General features: G+C 45.8%; 1 protein-coding gene across 12 annotated transcripts in view; it reads left to right on the top strand.

Moving 5' to 3' along the window:
- The first annotated feature begins 686 nt into the window (after nt 1-686).
- RBMS3 (RNA binding motif single stranded interacting protein 3) overlaps nt 687-15965 on the top strand; it is a 700434-nt gene continuing 685155 nt past the window's right edge. For 3 of the 12 annotated variants that reach the window (XM_085226388.1, XM_085226389.1, XM_085226390.1), the window contains exons 1-2: nt 692-918; nt 1479-1669. In XM_085226388.1, the coding sequence (XP_085082514.1) occupies nt 1490-1669 (180 nt within the window). In that variant the 5' untranslated portion in view covers nt 692-918; nt 1479-1489. Of the gene's footprint in view, nt 919-1478; nt 1670-1787; nt 2083-15965 lie in introns of those variants that run through there. The other 9 variants (XR_014883963.1, XM_085226395.1, XM_085226397.1 and 6 more) reach the window with 6 other exon arrangements.

Below are 15965 nucleotides of genomic sequence, written 5' to 3' on the forward strand. Positions count from 1 at the left end.
CTGCCCAGGGCCCCATCTCCTCTGGCCTTGAACTCCTCCAGGGATGGGGCACTCACAGCTGTGGACTCTCCAGACAGGTTTCCAGTTAACTTTCAAAGCAGCTGCTTATCAGGACCACATGGTGTTAAATTTAGAAGTGCAGACACCTGAGGGTGTCCTGATAGAGGAATGGTTAGGTTTGTGGTTGCCATTCATTAAGGTTGGCAAAGACCTCTAAGGTCATGAAGTCCAACCACTGATCCACCCACACCATGCCTGCTGACTGTGTCCCTCATTTCCATATCCACACGTGACTTGAGCACCTCTAGGGATGGTGACTCTTCCTGGGTAGCCTGTGCCACTGCCTCATTGCTCTTCTGGAGAAGAAAATGATTTAATAGTATCCAACCTGAACCTCCCTTGGTGTATCGAGACCTGTGAGAAGGGGACTGCTGAAAGGTTGGCCCAGCTCGGGCAAAAACATTTCAGATACCGCAGGTTTGGTGTAAAGCACTCTTAATGAGATTGCATTTTCCCTGCGCTGTGCAACTTTGGTCTGAGAAGGAAGCCGACCCGGGGAATGAAGTAACCGCGGGCACACTGCGGCCGCGATCGCTTTAGGAGCTCACGTGTGATTTTTTTCGGGCTGTATTTTTTTGCGGAGCAACCCGGAGGGCCGGCGGCGGGTCCTGCTTGTAGCTTCCCTGCCGGAATTGGCTCCGTTTCCCTCCTCGCTCCGCTCTCGCTGTGCAGTGCTGCGTGGCGCCGGCAGCCTGAGCAGAGGGAGCTCCAGCCCCACGCAGCCGCTCCGGCCGCCGCCAGCAGCTCGGAGCCCCCATCTGCAGGGCGGGTGGTGCTGGGGGGAGGCGAGGGGAAAATAAAATAAAGGCAACACCCGGGTCAATGCTCGGCTCCGCTCGCCGCCAGCACCTCGCTCAGGTCTGAAACCGCTTCGCTTTGCTGTATTGCGCTTGCCTGGGCTGGGGGGAGGGGACGAAGGGGAGGTTTAACTTTTACTTGACATTAGCGGGTTATTGTCAGCCTCCCCGGGCCGAGCCCCGCGGCCTCCCGCGCCCCCTCGCCCGGCCTCCGCTCAACTTTGTTCAAAGGGCCGCGGCCCACGGGGCTCCTCCGGGTCCGGGACACGGACGGCACCGATAACCCCACAACCGCCCGGGGCCGTGAGTTGGGCTCCGCGGCGGAGAGCGGCTCCGTCCGCGTTCGCTGAGTCGGGGCGGCTGAAGGCCACCGCGCCAAGGACACGCGCGCACACACGCGCACACCACACACACCACACACACAGGATACAAAAGTCGGGAGGATCGCGGGGAGAATCGCGGTGCAGCCGGAGCCATGCGTGCCACGGCCTCCTGAGGGGGAAAGGCAGGCGGGGAGGAACGGAGCGAGAAAAAGCAGAAAGGAGGAAAAGAGAGCGGGGAACGCCAAAGAAAGAAGCGGGGTGGTGGAAAGTGTTCGCCTGCTTTTGTCTCGCAATACAGTGAACTGGAAGATGGAGATGGATGTTAAGGGAGTTTCTCCGTGCCCGGAGCCCATCCCCCCGGCGGCGGGGGCTGGCGGCTGCCCGCACCAGCGCCCGCACCACCGCGATGGGCAGCCCGCCGAGCCGGCCCCCGCCGCCGACAGCGGCCACCCGGAGCGGCGGCACGGCAGCGACAAAGAGGACAAAAAGGTACGTCCGCTCCGCACCCGCCCGCCCGCGCTCCCCGGGGCGGGGAGCAACGGGCCCCACCGCCGCCGCCTCCGCCCGGCCCCGGCCGCGCCGCCTCGGGCAGCCCCGCGCCGCCCTTTGTGAGCGCGGCGGCGGCGGCAGAGGGAGGCGGGGGGCCGGCGGCGGAGGTTGCTTGAGGACAGCGGGGCGGGGAGGCGCGGGGCCGGGGCGGCGGGCATTGTTCCGGCCGGGAGCCGCCGCCGCCAAAGTTTGCCTCGCTCGCGGAGGCGGGGGGGGCAGCGCCGGAGGGTCCTCCCCGCGGGTCGGGCGGCGGCGGGGGCCGCTCACCTGCGGGAAGGAGGGAGCCCGCCGCCCGCCCTCCGGCCCTGCTGTGTCATCGCGAGCCTCGGGTGGCGGAGTTCGGCGGGAAATGGGTCAGCCCGCAGCGCTCGGTGCGGGGACGTCTCCCGGCGGAGGAAAAGTCGGGAGGGTGGCACGGAGGGAGGCTGCCATTGAGATCGCGGCGGCGGTGCGCGCTTTTGTCTGCGGGCACAGGCTTCATTTCCGCTAGTTGTCCCTGGCGTGCGGGGCTGAGCCCGGGGCTGTCGGAACGGAGCGCTGTGCCGGCGCTGCTGCGGGGAGCGGGGTTGTGCGTGCCGCGATGGGAGCGGCGGTGCGTGAGCGGCAGCCGGGCGGTTCGCTGATGAACGCCCCGCGTAGGTGCCGAGCCCAGAGCGAAGGCGAAACGGAGAAACGTTGCGATCTGCTGCCTCCGAGCCGCGGGTCTTAAACTAGTTTTACTATAGTTTGGTTTTGTTGCAAATGGGTAAGGGAACGGGGACGCGGCGAAGGAACGCGGAGCGACGGTGCAATAAATGAATGCAACAACTCTGTCAGACCGCCTGTTTGCATGAGGGGAGCTGAAATCGGCGTGAGAAATGCAGGGGCTTTGGGAAACCTGGTGTCTGTCACCGGAGAGCCCTGCTTTGTGCCGTTTGCCTCGGTACGGTTCCAGCGTTTTCAGTTTGATCGTATCCATCCTATTGTTTTAATTGCAAGGGAATATCGCAGCCTGATGGTCTGAACAGGGCCTGCACAGCTCGATAGGGAGGATCCAAGGGTTTCGTTTTTCCAGCGATACCCCGTGGTTTGTGTACGGTGGGAGATGAACGCAGAATTCCATCTCCCGTGAGTTATGAATATTTCATTCTGACGTGACTGCATGTTACTGTGCGCAGCGAAATGCATTGCGTGTGGCTGTTTCTAGGATCTCCTGCCTTGCGTCGTGTTGCTTGATGGAATGTAGAATGCAGTACTTCAAAATAATTGCAATGGAGAGCCACAGTTGCCGTTCACATGGGTTGGTTGTGCCGGCACGAGGAACATTTAAGCCCTGCCATCGGCAGAAAGCCCCGCTCCGTAGTTACTTTTGGCTGTGCCACACTGTCTGTGTAATGCTGTACCCACTGTGGGCATGAGGAAGGCAAAGGACGCGTGGCTGAAGGTGAATGAGTGCTGGGGGAGGCTGATTATCGATGGTATGACTAATTAGTCCATTGCAATGTTGTAATTAACAGAACTGCACTGCTTTCTTCTGTATTTGCCAGAATATTTTGAACGTAGAAACAGAAGCGCTACCTTTTTTTCCCCCAGCTATCGCCATGCAAAAGTACTGTGATAAATTCAGTTTTTATTTTTTTTAATTGAATATCAGCTTCTCCAGGCTTGCTGTTGCCAAAGGGCTTGCAGTGACTTTGGCTTGTATTTCTTTTGGGAAGTACTGTGAGATTTCAAGCCTTCCTGAACGTGTCTTTTGTAGATACTATCCTGGGACAACCAGCTTCTTGTTAGTGCAAAAGTATTTTGGATATCTGGTGAAATAGTGGCACTACAAATGTGATGAGAAGGGGAAAACCCCCTTAAGTGGTAGTAAAATCCAGCCCTACTGTGGAAAAAAATGTGCAGGCACAAAACAAAACCCCCAATTTGTTGGAGATGTCATCTAAGAGCTCTCTAAATGGATTGGGACAACAGTACCATTCTATTTTTGCCCCCTAAACAAATTCTTACGCATGCTGATACATTTTAGAAGTGTGAGTGCTCTATGTGGAAACTGTAAAGAATGAGAGAACTTGATCTTATGACATGTATACTTACAAATTCCTAAACACTAAGATCTTACAGAATCTGGTGATTCTACTGACAGGATGTGCTTTTTAGGATCATTCTTGATATCATTCATGTTTTATCATTCAGCTTCATTGTCAGCGGAGGTGAAAGCAGTTTACTTCCACCTAAGTGGAAGTGGGTCAATTTATATTCTAATAAAGCTACTTTTTGTCACTACCTCCAAAAAGAACATTGCAGCATTAAGCAAGCATATTCTTAATTCTGTGGAATTTCAGTAGAAGACAATGCTGTACTGTCCATTTCTATTGATGTTTTTTTGTTTGTTTTTGTCTTTTCCCTTTTTTTTGTCTATCATATGTTTGTTTTTCATTTGTCTTTGAACTTCAATAAAATTCTGATACATGTACACTACTTGAAATACATTCCACTGTCTTCAGCTTGGATGCTGTCATGCTTAGGAGCGTGCTTCAGTGCTTTGTTGGGGGAAGTCCTAAGTTACCTCCCACACACCCTTCTGTATTGAAACCACCTCTGAGCAAAGTCTGAGTAGAGAAATGGTGAAAGATGGCTTTTATAATTTAATAAGTATACAGTACTTGGTGCTTTAAAGTGCAGCTCCCATTTAAGTGGGAAAAATTAAGCAGAAACCGTAGAATGCAAGATTTGGAAGACAATTGATGTTAATGTCAATTTTTTTTTTTTTTCCTATTAAACCAGAACGCATGGAGAACATTTTTCAACACTGCTACGATGTTTTCCATTATTTGAATCAGAAGGACTTAGGTCCCGCACAGAGCACCATGCTGACTTCTTCCTCTATGGTACAGTGGGAGAACAATGCTGTCTTAGAAGGGATGGGTATAGGGAGTGCTGCAGGAGTTGTCTGCTGAGCTGGTGGGTTCAGGTAACGTGCTACAGCTGGCGCTGGGATGAGAGTTTTCCCGGGGCTGGTACTTCAACTTAGGACTTTCAACAGCCAGTGTTACAGTGTTCTTATCTTCCAAAGTCCTCTAAAAGTTCTGCGTGGGTATGGATTTGCTCATGCAACTTTGCACAACCCAATTAGAGCATTTTATTTTGTTTTCCACTGAGGAAAACCTCAGGATGCCTGAGGTTTGCACAGGGCGTTTAGCACAAATGATTTACAAGCGCTCCCAGAGCTTTCACGTTATGCCTGCGTTCCAGATGTAAAGACCCCTGTGAAATATCTCCAAGGTGAGGAGCCTTCTCTGTATTTACATGGAAATGAGCACACCAAGGTTACTGCAACAGCAAGCCTATCTGGACTGGGCACATTGCATTCTAGTTCAAAAACAATTTGCCAGTGTTTGATATGAGGGTTCTGAATTGTTTTGTGGGCTTATTTGTGCTGCATTTCCCAGAATGCTCTTCCGTGACATCGCTGTGAGCGGTACCCAGGTGTGAGCTTCTGCAGGGGAAGAGCTGAGTGCTCTGGGGGGAAGCACTTGGTATTGACTTGGGAATTCTACTCTGCTGCACATGTGTTCTGCCACAAAGCTGAGTGTCAGCATCTGAAAGCCTTCTGCTAGTGAATTTACAGGACTACTGCCGTCATTGATGAAGTGGTTATCTTCCAGAAACAGAAGGTCAGGAAGAGTGAAAGGATCTTCGGAGTGAATTCTTTTTTAATAACATCTCTTAACATACCTACTTTTGTTTGGTTTGAAAAGCGATACGTAGCTAAGTGTTTTACTTTAGTGAAGGGAAGACCTAAGAAATGTGATTCCTTCTTGGAGCTGGTGGTAGGAAGTTTTGCATTGTGGGGAGGTCATTCCAGTCACAGGTCAGACATGTTACTGCAGGCCGGCAGTTCCACCGTGCACAGGAGAGCTGTTCTCAGCCACTGTTTTCCTGGAGATCTAGATGTTCTTTCAGATAACCTGGGACCAGTCCATTGAACAACTTGAAATTAAAGACCAAAAGCTGATGTTGAATTCAGTAGTGGATAAGGGGGACCAGTCTGAGGTGAGTGGGACAAAGGAAGTGGAAATAGTACTGCCAGTTGCTGATATTAGCAGCTTCTCTTGATAACTCTTAAAATTGCAATGACCTGTACTAGTGGGAGTTTCTAAGCACTGAAGACCTTTTGCCAGCTGTATCACAGGGTATGGTCCTGTCAAGATGTAATGCAGATGTGAAGAGCCAAAGTCAGGCCACCGGCATCCCAGACAAACTTGTCACTTGGAGATGGGAGAAACCTTCACTTGTGGTTGCTGATATTCCAAGAGTTTGATGTCAGACGGAAATTCTGGTTTTTAAAGTGTGGGCAGCGCTGAGGAATTTTTTGTCTAACTCATTGCTAAGACAGTTTCAGAAACTTCCTCAGCCCAACAGCATCAATTCCGACTTCTTCGTGTCCACTTCTAAGCATCTTTATTCTTAAGCTGCCAGGTTCTATGATATTCATGTTGATTCGTGTTGCATAGTTCAGTGCCTTCAGACAAAATGGTCTGAAGAAAAGCTTATTTAGTGCTGACACCACCACATTCCAGAGTTTCCAGTGCCTGGTGGCTGGTTGGATGGTGGGTCTGTCCCAAGGCCGCAGACCATCCTGAGTACCTCATATTTGGGGCTGTGTCCCACGGAATCCCATGTCAGCTGTGGGGCAGACTCTAATGTGGGGAGCATCTACCTGGAATGGTACCGAGGGCCATAGTGCCTGGAAGGTGCCTGTGGAAGGGAATCTCTGGTCTTTTATTCTGCTGCTGCAGGCAGCAGAGCTCTTAGCTGTGCCATCAACAGTTTTCAGTGAGCAGGACCCAGTGACCATCTGCTCTGAGGAGAATTTAAAAAATTTTGGATTAAGAAAATCAAAAGAGGCAATTTGGTATGAACTGAGAGCCTTGCTTTGCAGGCAGGTCTACTTCTGCATTTCCATGTATTTGATGTACTCTGCCTCTAACACTTCTCTTGCCTTCCAGTAAGAGAATCCTTAGATGAACCTAGGATTCTACCTTTATTGCAGGAATAAGCAGATGAGAAGAGGTGAGAAGAATAGAGAGAAAGAGAGAGAAAACCCCAACTGTTAATACCTCAACTGAAGGCAGGACTAATAAACTGCTAATTTGATTAGACATCAGAGTCTAGAAGGAGGAGAAATTTTGGGGATTAGGCCTCATAGTTTTCGTAGCTCCGAAGTTAATTTTTATTTTGAATTCTCAGGATAACTTTAACTGATATAGGACGTACGATTACCTCAGGTAAAATAAATAATGCATTTAAAATATATTCCTTTTGAAATGGCATATTGAAAATTTAGAATCTGAAGAATGAGGTCCAGCACTGATTTATGTCAGAGTTAGAGCATAAGGTTGGACAGGAAGGAGCTGACTTCTGCACTTTACCAACATCTGCATTAAAACAACATACTTGCACGTGAACGATTCTTGAAAGTCTGACATGACACTGAGACTTCTGAAAGTATAATATGCTATTTAAATAGTTCCCCGCTTGAATAAATTGCATGAGAAATGTTTTGGCGAAACAGCAAACAGCTGTTTAAATTTTTCAACCAAATGATCAATAAGTGGATGAAGCTTGATCACGCTCTGAAAGGGTCCTGGGGTAAACATAGAATTGTTGATTCTAATGCTGATATTTTATGCAAAGTAAGTGCTACTTATAGTTACTACAAAATGAAGTGCATATGTAGTTGATTGTGTAACAAATCCAGGGACATAAACAATGGACATCCATGGGTGGGAGCTAAACAACAACACTTTTGAGTCATCGGAAACAGAACCACAAATGTTGGTTGCTGAGGACAGGCTCGCTGGCTAAAGGCAAATTTCGTCTTGGCTGCAGGGGGGCTGCGAGGATTCCTGCTCGGGAAGATGCAGCATTGAAAAGGGCATTGTTATCTGCTCTTGAGCTGCTGGGACATTGCCTTGACTCAGATGTAGAGGTATGTGCCTGTGTTCTGTAACTGGAAAGCAGCCCTATTCAGGACTGCACATGAGCCCATAGTTTGGCCACTGCATGGCATGTCCTTCTCGTTTAAGTAGAGTTTGTTCTCAAAAGGCCAGTGTTCACAGCAACTCCTGTCCAAGAGTTGAGTGCCAGCCTGTAACAAATCTGGGCCTTCAAACAATGGATAATCAATGAGGCTGGAAAAGAACAATACCCTTGTTGGTGCGTGCTATGCCCAGGGTTTTGCTCGATGCTCTCAGTGTTTTTAGGCCATCTCTGTGTGTGCTAAAGCTCACTGTGTCATGCTGCATCCTTACAGAGCAGTAATTCTCACTGTTCTGAGGTTAAGTTTACCTGGCTGCAAAGTGAGGAGCTGCTACGGATGTGTGAACTGGTTCAGTTTTATTTGGTTCAGTATCTGGTTGTTCTGTGCCTGGCTGTAGCCGTGCCACTGGCATAATGACTGGGATTATTTCCCAGCAGCTTGTGCTAGGTGGCTGTCTGTACTGATTAGCTGCCAGTAGTAATTACCCAGTAAGGGCATAAAATTTGCACAGTCTCAGAAGAGTTATTAGGTTCTAACAACCCGCTTTTCAGAAAATACCCGAGTAGTAAAGAGAATGGGACTGCAAACTGTAGGCAGGAAAAAATGACACCAACAGCACTGATAATATTTCCATGAAGGTATTGCTCAGATCAAGTGCTAAAGTGATGTTTAAACATATGAAAGAAAAAAGGACAGACTGGAAAGATATTACAAATATTAAGTATTCTACAGTTGTTTCTTTATTTCCTTCCTCACTCCTCATCCTTTCTCTGTGGCTCTGGAATTCTCTTCTGTCCATTCTGTTTCACTTACCCGGCTATAAGGGGAACATGAATTGTTCCAGAAACTATAGTAACTGATGCATCTTAACTGGGATAAAACAAGACTCAATTTGGCTTACAGTGTAGATGAGGACTGTCATGTATAAAATTTGTTGGACAGCCACAATTTACCAGAAAAAGAGTAATTCTTCCATGTCTAATGGCTTCTGCCATGTGTTTAAATACAGCTGTTATTTTCATTATACATTCTATTAAGTGAAGACTGATCCTGTTACAGAAGCAGAGTGGAAATGGTTTCCTTGACAGAAAAGCAAGTATTGGGTTAATAAAAATGCCGAACTCAAGCCCCCAAAGATTTTTGTATTACTGTTCTCTGGTTTCAGAGGTTGTTCTTTTGAACACCTTGTCCTATAGTTCCAGAATTTATTCTTTCCCCAGAAATATTCTGCTCAAGTTGGTCAGAATGATAATGTCATCAACAACTGAAAATCTGCAGAAAGATAAAGTATGTATTTCCAAATGTAGCTTTAGATCTCCTGTGAAGTACCGTTATCGCTGACTGGCGAGGGGAAATAGTGTTTTGGCACCTATGCCTGTTCCTTTAACCCAGATTCCATGTTAATTGATTCCAACAAGTGCCTCAAGCACCACTGACACCTCTTCTTCACTACTGACTAATGACTGTGATCTCACTGAGGTTATTACTAACTATGTTCTCATTGCCAGGAGCCCATTGGGGGAATCCTCTTTTTGGATCCGAACCAAGATACTCCAGTAAAGTCTTTTGGAAGGAGAATTAAAGGGGCAATAGCTACAGTTACAGATGCTGAAGCTATTGTATTTAGCAGCAGTATGAAATTAGCCATGATATAATTGATATGCATTGTGCTTTGCTGAGAATTTGAGAAGTACGTTAGTGCCTTCAGGTATTTGCTGTGTGAATCAGACATAGTACAGGAAGTCCTCACAGATAGGTGAGTGTGCATGTTGTGTGGGGATAAGATGCAAGGAATTTCTGCTCTTCAGGCAAATCAAGAGTGAAATGGAGTGATACGGAGAGCAGAGAGGGAGTCCTTGCTGGAAAGCTAATTAAAAACAGCAACTTCTTAGTGGGACTGGGAGGAAGGAGTTTGTAAGGTTCATATTCCAAGACGAAAGAACTTTATGAAGTGTGTATTGGGTCCATGTGGAGTTCAGGAAGCACAGAACAGAATCTCATGGAGTGCACTACATGCATATCTAGGCTTCCCAGACATTACACAGTGCCCTGGTTAGCCTTGTAAACTTTGTTGAGTGTTCTTTGAGGACATGCAGACTTTCAAAGTATGTGAAAGCCGCTTTAATAATTAATTGGCTCACTCCCTCCCACCTATCGCTTCCTATCTAATAAAAGACAATAGTGAGTCCTTGCTAAAGCCAACAGATACAAACATTTAGGTTAGCTGAGTCTGAGATATGAGAAGCTAGAAAGGATATTCCCCAAGATCTTAGAACTGAAACAATATATATATATTTTTTTTTGGTCTTATTTTTCCTGTGACTCTCATATCATTTGCTCTTAGACTAAACTTTCCCTTATCTGAAATCAGTCAGATTTCAGGAAGATCAGTTCAGTTTCAAGGAACAAGAAGCATGTGTGCACGTCTGTTTGAACTGATTTATAACTAGAAGCATGTTTCAGCTTTACTCTGTCAGGGAGACATGCTGAGATTTCCAAGTGATAAACTGACTTCTGCCTTGAGCAGAGCTGCCACCACACTCGCCGTCATTGACATCCATGCATGCGCAGTGTGACGCAGGAAATGACACACCATTAGCAGATAGCAGTTAAGATGGATGCAGGGAAATGGTGAGCTTGCTGGCGTGACCTCAAAGACAGGCATCCAGAGATGTTCTGTAGTCACTTAAGGGTGTGCAGTTAAAGTCTTCCTGTTGTGCACTTGGGGAAATTTTCATTTAACCAGAGAGTACTTACGTTAGGAATGAGCCTCAAATGTTTTTCCAGAGGGAGAAGGGAGGAAACCAGTAAGCTTAATGTGAAAGAAAACTGTACTGACCATGACCAGCAGGTTGGTAACAAAGGTTACCAACTCACATTGATCCTGGATGTGACCTTACTGCTTTCCACAATCAGGAGGTGGTCAACATGATGGATGTCCACTGTCACCTGCTATTGTGGCTTTTTACAAAGCAGAGCCCCCTTTGATCTTTGAATGAGGACTTGAATGTGCCACTTCTAGAACATGTCAAAGGGACGTACTCCCTGCAGAAGATAAGTAAATGATGAATCAATTCTAAGAGAAGCCATGAGGAGGTAGAAAGTCAGAGCCAATCAGGGTCAATATGGCTCAGGGAGCCTTTACTGGAAGGGTTGTACCACAGGACTGTCACAATATAATCAGCCAGGTCTACATCTGAACTGGAATCACCAGTGCTGGGAAATGCTTAGTGGAGGAACAAGTCTCTAACTTCTCTGTCAGGTCCAGTCTGTGCTGTGCATGTGTTGCCTCTTTTTAAGAACCCCAACTACTTTCTTTCTTTAGTCAGTGTTTTATAGCCACTTTCTTTTGCATGCTGTTGTACACAGAGTAGCGACTAACGTCTTTATTGCTATTTAGCCAGCAATGCAGTAACATTTATAACTATTGCTTTAGTGTTAGACCTACAACCTTAGTAGTAGTATGGAAGACACAGTAGTAGTATGATAGACAGTAGGCTATCTGTTTTTCTGTCCCACAGACTTTGGCTCTATTCTTGGTACGTCAAGACTACCTGCAATGCCTATGTTTTCTACGCTTACAATCAAAGTATGTGAAAAGATGGCATTCAGTAATACTAGTCTGCATTTTTCTAGTGTCTGTGCACATCATGGAATCATAGAATGGCTTGGGTTGGAAGGGACCTTAAAGATCATCTATGTCTAGCCCTCCTTGTCATGGGCCAGAGATGCCTATGTAGTGCTGAGATCAGGGCATCAGGCTCCTTATAAGCATCACCTCTGGTTGTAGTATGAGACCTCTTTATTCATACATTCATATCTGATAGTAATAACTGGAGGAGACTAGAGCCATGAGAAGTAGATAACCACAGATAGTTTACTCTGACTGAATATTTGGGGTAGAAGCTGCACAGGAGGGAGCGGGGCAGGTACAGATTGTTAAAAATAATCTGGAGGAACGTGGATTGGTAGGATCAGGTGGACGTAGTCATGTCCATTGGCAGGGGTGTAGCAGTTTAAAGGATTCTTGAATTTACACACCTAACAGAAGGGCATGCTATAGCACGAATGGGAAGTTGAAACTCACCTCTGTGTGTTAAGCTCCTCAAGGCAGGTAGAGAACTGTTTAGCCTAGTTTAATTTTGCGAATACTTTTCACAACTGGAGGAAAAGGAAGGAAGGAATGTAGACAGGTTGCAATTTAAAGTAGATTTATGCATGTCAAGTTTGTTAAAATAACATATATTGAACATGCATAATCCAATCAAAATACAGGAACACTCCTGATGAGCTTTTGTTTGGTATTAGGAATTATTTTTCCTTGGAGGGGGAGATGCTGTAGGTCTTCCACTTCAGTCCTTTGTAATTCTGTGGCTGAAAATGCTCTGATGATTTTTTTTTTTTTTTTAAATAAAACTGCATCTATGCAGAAATTTCAGATGTATTCCAACTCCAAAAATCATTGTGAATTGTCTGACAATTGTATAAAATGAATGCAGCTCTAAATAAAATTACTCTCTGCAGTCTCACAGTCATGTGCACACTTGCAGGATCAGACCTTGCTCTTTCTTTCTGCGTATCTCATTGCTGCTGCAGTGAGACTCGGAAGCTTATGTGTATTTGTATATCCATGTTACTAGGTGTAATATTTTAATGGTGTAAAATTGTATTTCTTACTTTATCCAGTTTGTAGCTCAGTAAAGAAAGTGTGTTGTGAAAGTGAGATCCTAGAAGACTGTATCTAAGCTGGACCTGCTGTTAGTGATTGATAGTTCACATAAGGTGCTGGTGTAATAGCTGGACAAAGGTTTGAAGCACCTTAAAAATAAAACATATTTTAAAATGGTAGCCATCAGCAAAATTGCACTGTTTTAGGACAATGCATTTAAAGATCTATTTCATTACAATGAAATATCTCAAATTTCAAGTAGTCTCTTTTTTGCCATGTGAAAGTTTGCATGACAGTGTCAAAAGTTGCACTGTGGTGTTAACCTGCAAATAGATGTATGAGAGCAGGTTGCTTTGTTATCTCACTTGTGTCTCAGATGGAGGAGTGACACGTCTGTAAGAGATCCAGGCTGCGTTTTCATCAGTTGCTGATGCCCTTTAAGAAAAGGCCGAATTCTCATACCTAGAAATGTATTTGTCAACAAAATACGAGCATGCAAGACAACAGTTCAGTTGCATTTTTGTTTTCATTTTTTTCTCTTTTTTTCTTCCAACTGTCAGCTCTTTCAGCTGAGTGTCAGCCTTTTTATAATTGCTGCAACATGTCAACCTCTTTAAAATTACCATATGTCAGCTGTTTACCATATCAACTGAAAGCACGTGTGTTGGGCTGCTCCCCTTTGCCCGTACCCGTGTTGCTCCTGGTGGCAGCTGGGTGATGATTTCAGCTGTCAGGTCAACCACTTGCAGGAATGCCTCAGGCATTCACCGTTGCTCTGCTGAGCACAGGAAGGTCCATCGGTGCCACAACCCAACCATAGCAATGGTGTGGTGGGTGAGCTGGCAGCTGGGCTTCTGTACTTCATCCCTTCCTTCCTTACCTGGATGTTTAGGCAGCCAGAAAGCAATTACATGGAGGTCGTAGAATTTCCGTGGGAATTTGCTTCTGGCTGCAGAAGCAAGATCTGTCTGTCCCACTATCTGCCCAAATGTTTGACTAACTCTATAGGATGTTAGCACCTTGACATTATTTTGAAGTGTTGTAATCACCCTATTTCCCCTTCACACACACACCCTATCCTTTTCTGGCAAGCAGATGAATGGAAAAGGGCTTGTTCATGGCAAACCTTGCGCTAACGATAATGTGCCAGCATGTGTCTGGTTTTGGACTGCGTCCGGTGACTGGTTACTGACTGCAAACCAGAGCTTTTGCTGGCATTTTTCTGTGTCTGACATCCAATTTGGACCTGTACTGCAGAGAGAAACAGTAGTAAGCTAGTAACAGAGTGCCAGATAGTAAGAGGATGACAAGTCTTTTCCAGTCTTGTATGAATGTTACTGAATGAGCAGTCAGTGCGCTAGGGGCCAGTGAGCCAGCAAATATGTTCAGCTTTCCCACAAAATAGTCTTCAGAATAGTAGGAGGTGTGATTATGGAGGGGGGGGACTGGCAAGCTCCAGTGAGCGGAGCCAGGCAGGGGAGGCGAGCCGTGGGCTGAGGCTGAGCTGTGCTGTGCCACCGCAGCTCTGCGCCCGACAGCAGCTCCCACTGAGGGCAGGAGGCTGCCAGCACGTTTCCTGTGGGGAAAAGGGAATGAGGGGCAGAGGGAAGTGTCAGGAAAGCACAGCCTGTGAGGTGGATGCAGGGCAGTGCAGACAAGGGCATTGCGGGCAGGACGGCAGCAGAGTGGGGCAGCGGCAGGTTGCATCCATCTCAGCTGCTTGCACACGGTGAGAGTGGGGCCTCTGAGCGTAAATGGTCTGACACTCGCCCCTCTTATATTAGCTGTATTATTTACCAATTTCAAAAATGATTCAGGAGGGGATAACTAGTGCTCTGAGATCATGATGGGTCTTGTCAGCTTTCTGGAGAGCGCAGCAATTACGGTGTGAATAGAGGTGAGTGTGATGGACAGGCTGGGTGGCTGCTCTCTCTAACCTGAGCATTAGTCCTCTTGTGTTTGTGCACACCTCTTCTCTGTGAGGAGCCTCGATGACAGTGAGGATCCAATTGGCAGAAACAGTTTAACAGGCAAAATGGAGCAAAGTAGATGTTCTTCTGGGCAATTTTTTTTTTTTTTTTTAATTAAATAAGACCAAACACACAGTAAAAGAAGTCTAATTTGCATGAAAATGCATACGCATTCATAGTAGTTCTTAATGTTAAAGTGGGAAATTACTTTCTTTCAACTCAGTGCCCTGTACATGTGATTTCCAGAATTATTTGGTTCTTTGTAACTTCCAGTAAGTTTCTATTGCAAAATGGTACCTCTGAATTTCTTGCAAAACACTCAGGCACTTTGTAACCCAGTAGATAAAGACGTTGCCTTTTATAGGGAAGCACTTTTTATTCAAATCCATTGGCAGCTTTTTGATACATTCTTCTTCTTTTCCTCTGTCAAATGCATTATTATGGGTTTAACAATGAATGCTATCATTAAGAAATACCATGCATTTAATAGCTGTAATTTAAAAGTTTTATTCCATGAGCAGAAGCGCGTGTGTTTGTGTGTGTAAAAGCCAGTTTTCGTTGGATTTTTAAATGCAGCTAAATGTTGGAATGAACTAGCAAATGTCCTTTGTTTAAACTTAACAATGCTTGCATTTGATATTTTCAGAATTAATTTTATAGCAAATTTCATTATGTCGCTGTTGTGTTCTGGGCACAATAGGGCAGCTCACTTGCGGCTAAATTAATATCTGTGGTTTAATAGCAGTTTGACTTGCCTAAGCAATAAACTATCTCCTGTAACTGGTGGTGCTATCAAGATAAAACCTGCTAAGCTAATTCTGTAAGAAATCCCTATGTCTGTGATGGGAAGAATTAACCCTGAAGAATTACTCTCTGCAAAGCTTGACGTCTTTATGAATTTTACGGTAATGGTTGTAACTAACTCTGAGGGCTTTGCTGAAGGAGATCCTTTCCCAAAGCACTGTCTGAATTCTTCTTGAAAGTCCTTTAGGATCAGAAACTGACTGTGGCCTTACTACACTTTAGCTTGTTCCGTTCTAACAAAAGGCATGATTTTAAAATGACTTAAGGAATTTGATTAAAAACACTGTGTGGATACACTTAATTCGGTTAAACCTAACTAATACAAATTTAATATGCACGAGTAATTTATAGGTATCAGCTAAGCTAATAGAATAAGTTTTTAACTGTTTACCTAAATCAGTTTTTAAACAGACGTGGAGAAACTTTCATATAGTGAAAGATTGAGAAGATTGGGACTGTTTACCTTGGAAAGGAGATTAATCAGAAGAATCAGAAGTGAAAAGGTAAAAGGTTACAGGCGATGAAGGCATAGGCTCTACGGAGTAGAAATTCTACCATCGGGGGAGAACAGAGAGTATGCAGAGTGAAGCTGAAAAGTGACAAATTCAGAAGTAGGTAAAAAGAAGTGCTCTGCCATGCAGTGAGCTAGTTGCTCACAGAACTCATTGTCAGTAGATATATGTCTCTGAGGCCAATAGCTTAACAGGGCTCTGGGGGGACAGAGTCATATGCAGGGTAGGTTTAGTCTTGACTAGAGGGGGAGGTTTG

Source organism: Meleagris gallopavo, chromosome 6, assembly GCF_905368555.1.
Source record: "Meleagris gallopavo chromosome 6, MGAL_WU_HG_1.1, whole genome shotgun sequence".
In the NCBI taxonomy this organism is placed as follows: domain Eukaryota; kingdom Metazoa; phylum Chordata; class Aves; order Galliformes; family Phasianidae; genus Meleagris; species Meleagris gallopavo.